This window comes from Trachemys scripta, chromosome 2 (genome assembly GCF_013100865.1).
Source record: "Trachemys scripta elegans isolate TJP31775 chromosome 2, CAS_Tse_1.0, whole genome shotgun sequence".
In the NCBI taxonomy this organism is placed as follows: Eukaryota; Metazoa; Chordata; order Testudines; family Emydidae; genus Trachemys; species Trachemys scripta.
In genome coordinates this window covers 164,278,571-164,292,427 of record NC_048299.1, presented here as the reverse complement: position 1 = coordinate 164,292,427, position 13,857 = coordinate 164,278,571, and the positions used below count along the sequence as shown (strand labels likewise).

Sequence of the window (13,857 nt, the reverse complement as noted above, 5' to 3'; positions counted from 1 at the left end):
CCCCCACCTCCCGCTACGTCAGAAAGGGGCTGGGAGGCGCGGGGAGGGAGGGGACCGGGGCCACTGGGGCTGGGCTGCGGGGGTGGGGGGCGCAGTGATTGGAGGGGGGTGAACATGGGGCAGGGGAGGAGCGGCGGGGGGAGGCTCAGGGCCAGCAGTACCCCGGGATGCGCGGGCGGCGCACAGGTAATAAATCATGGATTGCGCCTCTGACGCAGGGAGTGGGGAGCGAGAGACAGCTCGGGATCACGAGCTGCAGATCTGCGTGCGCCCCCCAGAACCCAGGCCGGGGCTCCCCGCTGCAGAGCAACTGCGACCTACCTGGCTGGAGATACCCAGCGCACTAAGAGCCCCAAATCTGTGACAGCCCCAGCCCTGTCCCCCTGATCTGACTGCCCCCAAACCTAGCACCCACAGGGCATGCCGCTCCCACACACACTGGCACCCCCTGATCTGACTGCCCCAAACATTGGCACCCCCTGATCTGACTGCCCCAAACATTGGCACCACACGGCATGCTGCTCCCCCAAACATTAGCACCCCCAATCTCACTCCCCCAAACACTGGCACCCACATGGCATGCCACTCCCCCAAACACTGGCACCCCTGATCTCACTGCCCCAGACACTGGCACTCCCTGATCTGACTGCCTCAAACATTGGCACCCACATGGCATGCCACTCCCCCAAACATTGGCACCCCCTTATCTCACTGCCCCAAACACTGGCACCCACATGGCATGCCACTCCCCCAAACACTGGCAGCCCCTGTTCTGTAACAGCTCCAACACTGATAGCTGAATCTGCAACATCCCCAAACACTGACTCAGTTTTTGTTCCCCCCAAACACTGACTGAATCTGTGACCAATCACAAGTCACTGGCGCCCCGATCTATGACACTCCAAGTGGTGGCCTTCCCAATCGCTACCAAATAGCAACACTGGCTCATGATCACCAGGTATCCGGCATCTTGTGTGACACTCCAGCACCAGGCAGCCCCCCTGCCAGCCCACCCTGAATGGCATGCACCTTCTGAGAGGCTCCCGTGGCAAAAGGCTTCAGGCTGCTGGCCCAGGTAGCAGGGAGAGAAGATGGTGGGGGGGAAGACTCAGCACTACCCCCAAGCCAGAACCCTGCCCCACAGAGACCCTCTGTCCTCCACAAAGCCTAGCCTCCAAAAGAGACACCCCAACCAGACCCTGGCCAGAAAGGCCCAAGCCAGAGCCCAGACCCTGAGAGAGATCCCCTGCCCCCCTCCCCATCTGCCTCAGCATGCCCAGATCTTTCAGCACCCCCCCAACTTAGGCTGCACCCAAATACCTCATCCACCCACCAGCACCCACTGACTTAGATGCACTCAGAACCCACTGAGCCACCCACCAGCAACCCTCTCCCCATACACACCCTCATACAACACCGCCCCAGCCTCGCTGCTGCTAAGTTTTGTGTGGCTCCATGTCCCGGCCCCATTATTGCTCAGGCCAGGGAGCGTCGACCACCGGCTGAAGTTTTTACATCCATATGCGCGTTATTTGCATATATGCAATTCAACCCTTACATGATTTGCATACAATGTCACTCTTGCACAGCTGGGCAGCCGTGTGGCCCTGCCACGGACTTGCCCACTGGGCTGCAGCCGGACCCCCACTCCAGATCAGGTCCATTCTCCGCAGCATACTTTGGCCTATATCTGGGAACTACATCTCCCGGCAGGCCCTGCGCTCATCCGCCATGCCAACCCTTTAGTTCCGGGTTCGGCCTATACAGGAGAACTACATCCCCCAACAGGCAACGCGCCCCTCTTCCTGCATTTCCGGGGCCGGCCATTTCTCCCGTCAGGCACTATGCCTCCCCGCACTTCCGGCCCCGGATGTGCGCGTGGTCTTGGGTCTCCTGGTTGGTTGGTTTATCGCCAGGCAGCGGCGGGTGAGTGACTGTTCTGGGGCCCGGCTGGGTTCGGCCCGCTCCCTGGCGCCGGCTGTTGTCATGGCGACACCCTCTCGCGCCCTTTGCTGCCTTTAAGGCCGGGGTGGGCAACACGCGGCCCGCCCGGGGGCCCCGGTCCCAGCCAATGGGAGCTGCGGGAAGCAGCGCGGGTTGCAGGGGGGGCCGCGTGTGGCCCGCCACTGCTTGACGGTGAGCCCTGGGTACGGGGGGGGGGACCCATCATTCCTAGCGGGTGAGGAGCCAGGCCACGGGGGGGGGGGGGCAATGCTGCCATAGAGGGGGGGGGAGGATGCTGCCATGGGTATGAGTGACGCTGTAGTGACTCCCATTCACCCACCCACTGGTTTGTTTCCCCACATGAAGCTGCCGTGACCGACGCTGTCTTGCCTGGGGCAGTGTCTAGGGGGTGAAGCGGTGACCTCCCTTCCCTGGTCCAGCCGTTTCCGTGGCTCGGGAGCCTTGGTGCTCTTTGGTGTGTGGTGCTCTTTGGGCGGGGTGAGGAATAGGGTTTAATTAGCGGAGTTCCAGAATAACCAATTGCATCGCCGTGTGGGGAGTGGGAACCCTCCTCTCATCGGTATATCATAATGCCTGGGTCTGTGTGACAATGGAGAGCATCGCAGGGAACAGAGCCCTCTACCCGCTGCACATAGGGGACCGGAGAGTGGGATTGAGTAGAGTGGAATTCGGGGGGGTGATGGGAGAGCATTATACTCCCTGTGATGTGACCTCATTCCTTGTGTCTGTTTCAGGCCTATACGGGATAGAGATGGCAGAGGAGGCCGGGGATGAGAAGAAGCAGGTGGCAAAGTTTGAGCTGGAGCGGGAGACGGAGCTTCGCTTTGAGGTGGAGGCCTCGCAGACTGTCCAGCTGGAGCTGCTGGCAGGCATGGCGGAGATTTTTGGCACCGAGCTGACCCGTAACAAGAAGTTCACTTTCGATGCTGGTGCCAAGGTGGCCGTGTTCACGTGGCATGGCTGCACAGTGCAGCTGAGCGGCCGCACTGAAGTGGCTTACATATCGAAGGACACGCCCATGCTGCTCTACCTCAACACCCACACAGCCCTGGAGCAGATGCGGCGGCAGGCAGAGCGCGAGGATGAGCGGGGGCCCCGGGTCATGGTGGTGGGGCCTACGGATGTGGGTAAGTCGACAGTGTGCCGGCTGCTGCTGAACTACGCTGTGCGGCTGGGGCGCCGACCCACCTTCGTGGAGCTGGACGTGGGCCAAGGCTCGGTCTCCATCCCTGGCACCATGGGGGCACTGTATATCGAGCGGCCTGCTGATGTAGAAGAGGGTTTCTCTGTCCAGGCCCCCTTGGTCTATCACTTTGGCTCCACCACTCCAGGCACCAACATCAAACTCTATAACAAGGTGAGCAGTGGCAGATCTGGGGGGGTGAAATTCAAGGCAGCCAGGGCTCTTTCCCACACACACAGTTGTTTCTGGAGACATAGCAACCTTTAATGTCCAAAGCATCTGGTTCTGAGTGAGGGAGGAGTAAAGCAGGCTATACATGAAACATTGCCCTTTGGAGATGGGATGCTGATACGTACATGTACTCTGGTCCTACTGGAGAAGAGGGTAGGCGGCGGGCACCTTCTCCACAATCCAGAGTATTTTGGAAAGAGAATGCCAATGTGCACACCCCCCTCACACCAGGGGATGGTTCAGGCATCTCCATCCTCCCTGGGCTAGACCAATCCAGCAAGGTGAATTCACATATGCACACTTGTCGGTGGGGAAAGGCAGAGACTGCCCCATGCTGAGACTGAACTCACATGAATAGATAGTTGGGGGACCGATCCAAAGAAAAAGGAATTACTGGGAGTAAAGGGGTGACATTCCCTTGTCTCCCCATCCCACGATCGCCTCTGGCCCTGCTCAGCTGTATTTTCATCATCTAGTCTGGATGAAATGAGAAGGAGGGCTTTTGACTTGTTGCTTCCTCTTTATCTTCTCTTATCATCAGTGCTCTTTAATCTGTTTTGCGCTACCTTGGAAGGAAACAGGCTTGCATCATGGACTGGAAGTCACGGCTCTCGGACCAACTCTGCCACTGACTTCCTGTGTGACCTTGGCAAGTTAATACACTTTCACATAACACAAGAACCCAAAGTCACCAAATAAAATTGATAAACAGCAGGCTTAAAACAAAATAAGGAATTACGTCTTCACACAGTGCACAGTTAACCTGTGGAACTCTTTGACAGAGGACACTGTGAAAGCCAAAAATATACCTGGGTTCAAAAAATAATTAGATAAGTTCATGGAGGTTAGGTCCATCAGTGGCTATTAGCCAAGATGTTCAGGGCCACAATCCTATGTCCAGGGTGTCCCTAAACCTCTGATTGCTGGAATCTGGGACTGGACAATGAGATGGATTGCTTGATAATTGCCCTGTTCTTTTCATTCCTTCTGAAGCATCTGGCACTGGCCACTATTAGAAGACAGGATACTGGGCTAGATGGACCATTGGTCTGACCCAGTAAGGCCGTTCTTAAGTCACTTCCTTATCTTCAGAATAGGGACAACAATCAAACATTTGCATGGTTTGAGATGAACACTGACATTTATTAACCCAAGATGTACATACTGTCCAAAGACAGAGAATCTTCTTAATTACACGTCCTTGCAGGTAGTTTATTATCTTGATTGAGATAAACCTTTATTAAAAAATATAGCTTGAAAAGACTTAAGATGAAAAAAAAAAGTTAATAAAAAGGATATTCTGTTTATTTGATTATTTGGCAACTTCTGTGTTAAAAGAGCAGAGTTTAGCATTTCACACATTCCTGTTCATTAGGGGTAATGCTGATACTGTCTCTCTAAAGCAGCAATAACTATCACTTGCTATATTTCATTGTAGACACAAACCTACATTGTTTTTCTGAATCTCTGTATAGTAACATACATTCTGACTGTCTCCAGCACGACAATAAGCAAATCTCGCCTCTGTGACCTCAAATGTAGAGGTCAGGAAGAAATGATCATTTACTTTAATGACCATTCAATAGGTAGGGTGTTAAATGTCCAATCTGATTAGCCTTCTAGAAGCAAATAAATGTACTGGTGCTTAATAGTTGTCCAAGTAATGAAACAAAATATAGTTATTTGTATCCCCTGCCTCATGGGTAAAGGACAAGACACAGTTTCTAATGGAGTGTATCTCTCTTATGAAGCTGGGCTCTGCCATGCTTAATTTGCCATGCTAAGGTATCTAAAGCGAGATGCTTGGACAGAAAGATTTGCATTTCCATTTCTCCTTCACTGAGTAAAATGTCAGTGTTAGGGCTGCTCAAAGGCAATTTATATGTGATCAGGCCACCATCTAGTGGCAGCCTGCAAAGGATATAAGCCCCACCTTGAGAAAGGGAAAGACCATGGGTGGAGCCACTTCAGATAGTACAGTCACCGGGCATCTTCCTTGGGTTCCAATTAGCCATGCTGCTTCCTCTCTGCAGATCACATCTCGCTTGGCTGACGTCTTTAACCAGCGCTGCGAAGTGAACCGCCGGGCTTCAGTTAGTGGCTGCGTCATCAATACGTGCGGCTGGGTGAAGGGCTCCGGGTACCACGCCCTGGTGCATGCTGCCTCAGCCTTTGAGGTGGATGTGGTGGTAGTGCTGGACCAGGAGCGCCTATACAATGAGCTGAAGCGGGACCTGCCCCATTTTGTGCGCACAGTGCTGCTCCCCAAATCAGGTGGGGTGGTAGAGCGCTCCAAGGACTTCCGGAGGGAGTGCCGGGATGACCGCATCCGTGAGTACTTTTACGGCTTCCGTGGCTGCTTCTACCCCCACGCCTTCGACGTCAAATTCTCCGATGTCAAGATCTACAAGGTGGGGGCTCCCACCATCCCTGACTCATGCTTGCCCCTGGGCATGTCGCAGGAGGATAACCAGCTCAAGCTTGTGCCAGTGACGCCAGGCCGTGACATGGTGCACCACCTGCTGAGCGTCAGCACTGCTGATGGCAGTGAGGAGAACATCTCCGAGACTAGCGTGGCTGGCTTCATCGTCGTCACTGGGGTGGACGTAGATCGCCAGGTCTTCACAGTGCTGTCACCGGCACCTCGCCCACTGCCCAAGAACTTTCTGCTGATCATGGACATTCGCTTCATGGACCTTAAGTAGGGGCTGCACTGGAGCAGAAGAGGTGGAGTCCACCAGGCCTATAGTGTCTCCGTGGTGGACAGAACTTTTACCAATTGAAGGGGGTTGAGACTGCCACACAGACTGAATCATTTGAAACCAGTGTGGGAAGGGGTAGAGGCTGCTGTCCAGATCAAACCATTGGGAGAAACCAAAGTGGGTCAGGTGAGATTAATTTGTAGACAGAAGCAGGGAGGGAATGTGGGATTAAATGTAACTGTAGATGGTTCACTGTCTACATCCTTCTCTATGATCCCTTCTCCTCCTTAGATTTCAGTCCCTGAAATCTGGACCCATTGTCCCTTTTACACAGCCAAAGCTTCGTGGGCCTCCTCTTGTAGAAGAGGATCAATATTGTTTTATATTTTTGTAATTTTAATAAATTTTCCTGGTATTTTACTGGTCTCTGGTGACAGTGGATGAATTTTGTGTAACCTCCTGCAGTGTGAGAGGGATCTGTAGGGCACACACACAGGAGGCACTGCTGGGGCTTAGAAACGGGAATTTCAATGTGATGCCCACAGAGAAACTAGACAGATTGGAACAGGGCCATACGAAGTAGGCTGGGGCACTTCAGTACAGTGGATCATCCTAGGAGCCAGGCTAAGAAGAACCAACAATTTCATTTTCTAGGCCCTTCACCTCTCCTGTGCTATGGAGATGTCTGCTCCACATTGTTGCCAGCTTGGATCACCAATTTCTCCAATATTCCAACAAATAACTTCACACTTCCCCTTAACCAACGAATGAGCTCCCTATAAACATCTTGAGCATTTCTCCTTCAACTCCCTCCTTAAAGCTCACCTGTGCTGTAATTCATACAGCACCCGTGGCTGGCATCCTGTGACTGCTCTTTGTGATCATTTCCTTGTTTCCCCACCTTCCTGTCAGTTGTACTCAGCTGTTGTCTCATCTTGTATTTAGAGTGGTAGACTTGTTCTGTGTTTATACTGCACCTAACACCTTGGCCCTCATCTATGACTGGCTGCTACTGCAGTAAAAGTGGACAGTGGTTTTTACTGGGTATGAAGCCAGGAATTTGCCACTGGAAGGGAAAACCATGGCAAGGAACTGCTGCTAGTTGGTGGCACTTCAGGGTAAGAGAGGGGAGAAACAGGTTTGCAAATGGAGAAGGCAGGGGAAGAATGTAATGCTGGAGACTGCATAGCAGGAGAGAGACAGAGGAAAGGATTGTGGGATTTTAAGAACACAGGAGGAAAAGTTTGTGAATTTTGGGTTGAGGAATTTGGGTTGTCCTGACCTCTCTAGCGAAGAGGTGGCATTGTTGATTAAACCCATATAGTTGACTTCCTGTATCAAAGCAATAATGTTCCACTGACTATATGATTCAGTTATCAAAGAGGGTGAATTAGTAGGGAAAGGACAGACCTGAATTTCCCAGTTTAATTAGCGCACTGTGATCTGAGTTAATGGCATGCACACACACTCAAGCTTTCACTTGTTTTAAGGATCAAAACTTTCTTCACAAGTCACAGGTCAGGACCAGTTGCTTAAGCAGATGCACATCCCAGTTGTCAAAGGTGTGAAAACCTCGTGTTCTGGGATTGCATCAGAACTACTGCCTCAGAGGTGCAAATTCTGCATCTCCCCTCCTGTGATTACCAGTCCCTTTAACTTTCTGGAAGTGCTTTGGACTTGGGGGCTAGCGGGGGGTGGGGAATAAAACAGGACATGCCATGCAACTGTTACAAGAGGACCTGTGGCTGGGATATGCATGATGCTGTGAAGACAAACCAAGGCTAAGAGGTGCATTTTGTGTCCCATAAGCCTCTGGGGTGGAACGTCAGTCAATCAGGTGTTTTTCTTGTTCCTGCCCCTTGCTTGATGGTTGGAGTTCACCCAGCTCAGGTGGCAGAACACCAGCATTAGAGCGGGAGGTTGGCCTTACCTGTGCTATGACTCAGGACATCTGGTTCAATTCCTGGCTCTGCTGCAGGTCACCTGTGTGACCTCAGGCAAGTCATTTAGCATCTCTGGGCCTCAGTTACCCTCTGTAAAAAGAGAATAATGATCCTCCCTTTGTCTCTTGTCCATTTAAACTGTGACTGCTTTAGTGCAGGGACTGTCTCTGCTATATGCATGTCTGTCTTACCTAACCGTTTCCCACCCCCTGATCATTACCTCATCTAACTTCATATGCCCCAGCAAGGGCCCTGCATATTAGTCTTCGTAAGAACGCCATGCTGGGGCAGACCAAAGGTCCATCTAGCCCAATAGCCTGTCTTCCAACAGTGGCCAGTGCCAGGTGCCCCAAGGGGAATGAACAGAACAGGTAATCACCAAGTGATCCATCCCCTGTCACCCATTTGCAGCTTCTGGCAAACAGAGTCTGATTGCCTGGAACAACTTTCCCTCTCTCTCGAGAGAGAGAGTTCCTTTTTAAATTGCAGTAGTCCTTTTGTTCTCTGGGGTGTTCTGGTTTTGTCTCGTCATGCTATTGTCTCTTAACAACATGCAGGTGTTTGCAGAGAACAGTGAGCTATTCCTTCCTCCTCATTTTTCGTTACAGCTCACCTGAGCTGTTCGGCAACCTGCTTGGAGTATAAGGTGGGAGCAAGGAGATAACCTAGATGCTGGGCTCTATCATGGTGTCACTGGGATGGGGGGGGGGTCACACCCACTGACAATGGGATGGTGGTGGGGCGGTACTATAGAATCATTGGGATGGGGGGTGTTGCACAGGCTGGGGGTGAACTGTACCATGGCTTCACTGGGTTGGGGGTCACACCCCTAGACACTGGGATGGGCTATCCCATGGCTTCACTGGGTTGGGGGTCACACCCCTAGACACTGGGATGGGCTATCCCATGGTTTCACTGGGTTGGGGGGATCAATCCCCTCTGCTGTTTTTCAAATTGCTTTAAATAAAGCCCCTCCCCCAATAATTAGTTTAACCAGAGGGGCGAGTTCTTTAAGGCGATCTCCCGGATCAGCCACTGGCAGTGCACGTTGTATCATGCTAGGCGGGGATGAGCACTGATTGGACAGGGAGTTTGTCAATCAGCGTGGCCGGGTACGAATGTGGCCTCTGCAACCGAGTAGGTCCTGAGCACGCGCCGAACATCCCATCGCTCAATGGTCCGCTCTTCTGCCCCTACCCCTCCCCCCTGATTGCGAGAGGCTGTGGCGCACGCGCAGAGCGATGACGTGGTTGTGTACGTCGCTGGGCATGTGCAACGGCTCTTCCGTCTCTCGCTTCCGCCAATCAGCTTCTGGCAGTATTCGGACGGGCGCGCGACCCGGCGACGGCGGCTTGTGGGGGGGAGGAGAAGTCGGAGCGCGCGCCTTGGGACCAACCGGCGAGAGAAGCGCGAGCCCGAATGGGCTCGGGAGCGCGCGCTTCCTCCCTGCTGCCTGGACGCGCCTCTCACCCAGGGAGCCGGGCCGGGCGCAGGCGGAGGGAGCGACTGTGCGGTGCGGGTGAGTGCGGGCCGGGCCGGGCCCATCTCCAGGGGCAGGGCGGGGAGCCGGGGCCCTCACCCAGCGCGGGGAGCCGGGGAAAAGCGCCTGGGGGAGCCCGGGCCTCGCTCCGGGCCTAGCCGCCCCCGGCATCGGACACTCGGGTCCAGAGAGAGAGAGAGACGCCCCCTCCCCTCCGCGCTCGCGCACAGCCTCCCCCCCCCAGCGCCCCCTCACCGGCCCTGCCCCACAGCGTGCACAGTATCCAGCCCCCCGCGCTGCCCCTCTCCCTTCAGCGCCCACCTCCACAGACCCCCCCACTGCCCCCCTCAGCCCCCCACCTCCACAGACCCGCCCCCAGCCCCCCGCACTGCCCCCTTCCTTCAGCGCCACCTCCCGCCTCCCCCCCCAGCCCCCCACTGCCCCTCTTCCTTCAGCCCCCCACCTCCACAGACTCCCCCCGCCTCCCCCCTCAGATCCCTCAGCCCCCCACTTCCCCTCTTCCTTCAGCGCCCACCTCCACAGACCCCCCGCCTCTCCCCTCAGACCCCCACTGCCCCTCTTCCTTCTGCCCCCCACCTCCATAGATCTCCCCGTCTCCCCTCTCAGATCCCTCAGCACCCCACTGCCCCTCTTCCTTCAGCCCCCCACCTCCAGACCCCCCCGCCTGCCCCCTCAGCTCCCTCAGCCCCCCCACTGCTCCTCTTCCTTCAGCACCCCCACCTCCACAGACCCCTTCCTCTTCCCTCCCTGCCTCCCCCCTCAGCTCCCTCAGCCCCCCCTGCCCCTCTTCCTTCAGCGCCCACCTCCACAGATCCCTTCCTCCTCCAGTGCCCCTGTCCCACGCTACTCCTCTCCCTGCCTCTCCCCCTGAGATCCCTCAACCCCCCCCCACTGCCCCTCTTCCTTCAGCGCCCCCATCTCCACAGACCCCTTCCTCCTCCAGTGCCTGTGTCCCACATTACTTCTCCCCCCCACTGCCTCTCCCCCTCAGATCCCTCAACCCCCGCACTGCCCCTCCCCATACAGACACCCTCTCAGCACCTCTGCCCCTAGCCTGTTCCTCTCCCCACAGAGACGTATCCCACCTCACACTGTTCCTCCTCCCCCAGAGACCCCTGCCTCCACATTGCTTCTCCCCCCTGCCCCTCCACCTACACAGAAACATCCTTCAGCACCCACAGACCCTTCCTGCATACTGATCCTTCCCCTATGGAGACACTCCACAGCACCCATAGATTCCTCTGCCTTCAGCACCCCATCCACCACAGTGCTTCTTCCCCTACAGACAACCCCAGTATTCACAGATGCCTCTTTCCTAGTATCCCCACCCTGCCCTCCCTACACAGAGAGAGACCTCTTCTGCACCTACAGACCCATCCCCAAACAGGGAGACATCCCCGCTCCCATAGAGCCCTTCTCCACGCTGCCCCTCCCCCTAAAGAGACACCCCACAGCACCCATAGACCCTTGCCCCTACGATCCCTCCCCTTTCAGTATACCCGCCTTCATAGATTCCTCCATCACAGAGACTCCTCTCAGCACCCCTATCCCCCCCAGAGATCTGGTCTCCCACAGAAGCCCTTTCTTTGTGTGTAATCCGGAGACCCCTGGTTCCCTCCCCTCATGTGTGACTCCCTTCCCCCACAGAGACACTTTTCCCCATATTTGACCTTTCCCCACTCATCGTATCCTGTGTGTGACCCCCCCCCATTCAGTATGACTCTCCTGCTGATTCTCTCCACCCTGCAGCCCTCCTTCCTTGTATTGAATTCCGTCACCCATGTGCAACCCTCCCTTCCCCCTTTATTCTGGCGTGGACCCTTACTATCTTTTGAGTTTGCCTTTGCCACTAGAACCCCACTTGTGATCCCTAATTAATTAATTTTCCCTGGCTTTACATCCCTATTCTCTAGCCAGCACATGCAGTTATGTTCCCACCCCATCTATATTTCCACTCCTGTTGCCTCCATCCCTGGATTGTATGCCATATTCCTTGATGTACCACCCCTTCTCGGATTATTTGTTAGTCTCTAAAGTGCCACAAGGACTCCTTGCTGTTTTTGCTGATACAGACTAACACTGCTACCACTCTGAAACAATGTTCACTTGTGCAAGTCCTGTTTTCTGGTTTTAGAATCCTCATTTCCCTGAATTAAATTCTTCCCTCCATTGGATTACAGTGCCTCCCCTGCATGAAACCTGTTTTCTCTCTCTTGGAATCCCCCTACCCTGTGCATGAAAAGAAAGGGTTTTATTTTAGGATTTGGAGACCCAAGTTCAGTTCCCAGCTCCATCACAGACTCTGTGGGTGACTATGGGTGAGTTACTTACCTCATCTGTAAAATGGGGGTAATAGCACTTCCCTATTTCACAGGGGTATTGTGAGGTGTACTATGGTGATGGGGCGGGCCAGATAAGTACCTAAAATGGACTTCTCAGATAGTTGCCCTGTATTATATGCCCATAGATCAGAAAAGTTACCACTCATCCACCTGAGTAAATGTCAGTTGCATCCACTTTCAAATTTCTTTACCCCAATATAGATTACCATTACAGCCCCAAAAAGGAACCTACAATTCACCCCATTCTAATAAACTCAGGCTACTGACCCCTTCCTGGGTTAGTGGGAGGGGGGGATTTTTTTAAAGTTACTTGACCAAGGACAGCTTGGATCTCAGATGACTGAGGTAGTTTTTGCTATTGCCTGTGGGATATTTTTGTATAATAAAGTGTATATTTTGTCAAAGATTAACATCTGAGCTGAGATGCACTGACTCTTATGTCCCACTGTGATTGAAAATCTAGCATCCCAACTTTGTTTACAGGCCGCTTCTGTCTTATGCTGCACTTTGGGTAGAGTGCAGCATGGATCAATCACACACACAAGCATTTTCCAGCATGCACTATGGATGCCATCAAATGGGGCCATAAACTAACTGGCAGGCACGTTAGTTTTGTGCTGCTGTTTGGTGGAATTTACAAAATAACTGAAAAATTACCCCCCCAGGGAACTATGTATAAAATCCAAATTATTCCTTGCTCTGAATATTGCCCCCTATCTCTGTAAATCTAAATTATGCCCTGCTCTGTGTCACTCCTTCTCTGTGTAAATCCAAATTACACCCTGCCCTGTATATTACTGCCCTGTCTAAATCCAATTTGCCTTCCCATATGAGATCTTGGAAGTCATTGTAGATAGTGCTCTGAAAACATCCAGTGTGCAGCAGTGGTCAAAAAAAGAACAAAATGTTGGGAATCATTAGGAAAGGCCTAGATAATAAGACAGAAAATATCATATTCCCTCTATATAAATCCATGGTATGCCCATATCTTGAATACTGCGTGCAGATGTGGTCGCTCCATCTCAAAAAAGATATATTAGAATTGGAAAAGGTTCGGAAAAGGGCAACAAAAATGATCAGGGGTATGGAACGGCTGCTATATGAGGAGAGATTAATAAGACTGGGACTTTTCAGCTTGGAAAAGAGACAACGGGGGAGGATATGATAGAGGTCTATAAAATCACGACTGGTGTGGAGAAAGTAAATAAGGAAGTGTTGTTTACTCATAACACAAGAACTAGGGGTCACCAAATGAAATTAATAGGCAGCAGGTTTAAAACAAACAAAAGGAAGTATTTTTCCACACAACGCACAGTCAACCTGTGGAACTCTTTGCCAAAGGATGTTGTGAAGGCCAAGACTATAACAGGGTTCAAAAAAGAACTAGATAAATTCATGAGGTTATATCCATCAATGGCTATTAGCTGGGATTGACAGGGATGGTGTCCCTAGGCTGTTTTCCAGAAGCTGGGAATGGGTGACAGGGTATGGATCACTTGTTGCTTATCTGTTCTGTTCATTCCCTCTGGGGCACCTGGCATTGGCCACTGTCAGAAAACATGATACTGGGCTAGATGGATCTTTGGCCTGACCCAGTATGGCACTGGGATGGGAGATTTACATGGTGTTTTTAAATAGGCCAGTCCAGTGGCCATTAAGACACAGCCAATCCAGACCAAGGCTCTCACACTTCACCAAAAGAAGTACTGTACATCACTTCTGTTACAAAAGCCTTTGGTTTCCAGCTGGGAGAGATGCTAATGGGATCTGAAAGGAGTTCTAGACAGCACCTCTGCAGGGAAGGTCATCCATGAAACATAAGGCCCTTTGCTTTCAGTTTGTACCAAAAAATTCCCAGGTTTTACAAAAGCTATTTGTTTTTTACCAATATTCACCTGAAATTTGAACCACTTAAGTACATGAAATTCCTGATTATTTTAAGGAAATCCAATGCATTAGATGTAGGCGTATTTATGGTAATAATAAATTA

General features: G+C 52.6%; 2 protein-coding genes across 6 annotated transcripts in view; both read left to right on the top strand.

The window, feature by feature from the left end:
- Positions 1–1,833: 1,833 nt before the first annotated feature.
- On the top strand, positions 1,834–6,506 carry CLP1 (cleavage factor polyribonucleotide kinase subunit 1). 4 transcript variants are annotated; one of them, XM_034762184.1, is made up of 4 exons: positions 1,834–1,926; positions 2,700–3,322; positions 3,921–4,028; positions 5,413–6,506. In XM_034762184.1, the coding sequence occupies exons 1-4, from the start codon at positions 1,845–1,847 to the stop codon at positions 6,082–6,084; spliced, it is 1,485 nt and encodes a 494-aa protein (XP_034618075.1). In that variant the 5' UTR covers positions 1,834–1,844; the 3' UTR covers positions 6,085–6,506. The 4 variants fall into 4 exon arrangements, with proteins under 4 accessions (XP_034618075.1, XP_034618078.1, XP_034618076.1 ...); XM_034762185.1 differs by lacking the exon at positions 1,834–1,926 and adding an exon at positions 1,933–2,136; XM_034762186.1 differs by lacking the exon at positions 1,834–1,926 and adding an exon at positions 2,258–2,419.
- Positions 6,507–9,379: 2,873 nt separating this feature from the next.
- Positions 9,380–13,857, top strand: part of ZDHHC5 (zinc finger DHHC-type palmitoyltransferase 5) — a 36,503-nt gene continuing 32,025 nt past the window's right edge. Inside the window, exons 1-2 of one of the 2 annotated variants that reach the window (XM_034762183.1) lie at positions 9,380–9,543; positions 11,706–11,843. The gene's annotated coding sequence lies outside the window, so the exon portion shown is untranslated. The remainder of the gene's footprint in view (positions 9,544–11,705; positions 11,844–13,857) is intronic. The other variant, XM_034762182.1, reaches the window with a different exon arrangement.